Source organism: Mesitornis unicolor, unplaced genomic scaffold, assembly GCF_000695765.1.
Source record: "Mesitornis unicolor isolate BGI_N332 unplaced genomic scaffold, ASM69576v1 C12796040, whole genome shotgun sequence".
Lineage (NCBI taxonomy): Eukaryota > Metazoa > Chordata > Aves > Mesitornithiformes > Mesitornithidae > Mesitornis > Mesitornis unicolor.
The window spans coordinates 1-252 of record NW_010213804.1 but is presented as its reverse complement, the minus strand read 5'-3'; the positions used below and the strand labels follow the sequence as shown (position 1 = coordinate 252).

At 44.4% G+C, this 252-nt stretch overlaps 1 protein-coding gene across 1 annotated transcript; it reads right to left on the bottom strand.

Annotated features, from left to right (window-relative positions):
- Positions 1–22: 22 nt before the first annotated feature.
- On the bottom strand, positions 23–250 carry LOC104535575 (chromosome unknown open reading frame, human C18orf32; the record flags this gene model as incomplete). Its single annotated transcript, XM_010193180.1, has 1 exon — positions 23–250. A coding segment is annotated over exon 1 (228 nt), but the record flags the coding sequence as incomplete, so codon positions are not given.
- Between the last annotated feature and the right edge of the window lie 2 nt (positions 251–252).

Below are 252 nucleotides of genomic sequence, written 5' to 3'. Positions count from 1 at the left end.
TAGCTAAATGCATTAATCTTACTTGATAAATTCCAGCCTCATCTTCATGACTTCTTTTTGTGGCTGAAGGTACCCATCGATTTTGAGCGCTGCCTCCTTGCCTTTGTTTTGTAGCCGTTTCTTCTTGCAGAGCTTTCTTGGGCCACATGCGCTTAATGAAAGGGGCGAAGACAGGATAAATGCATGGCTCCAGGAATTTCTTGTAGACCCAGAGGAGAATGGGAATGACAATACAAGGAATGCACACCATGG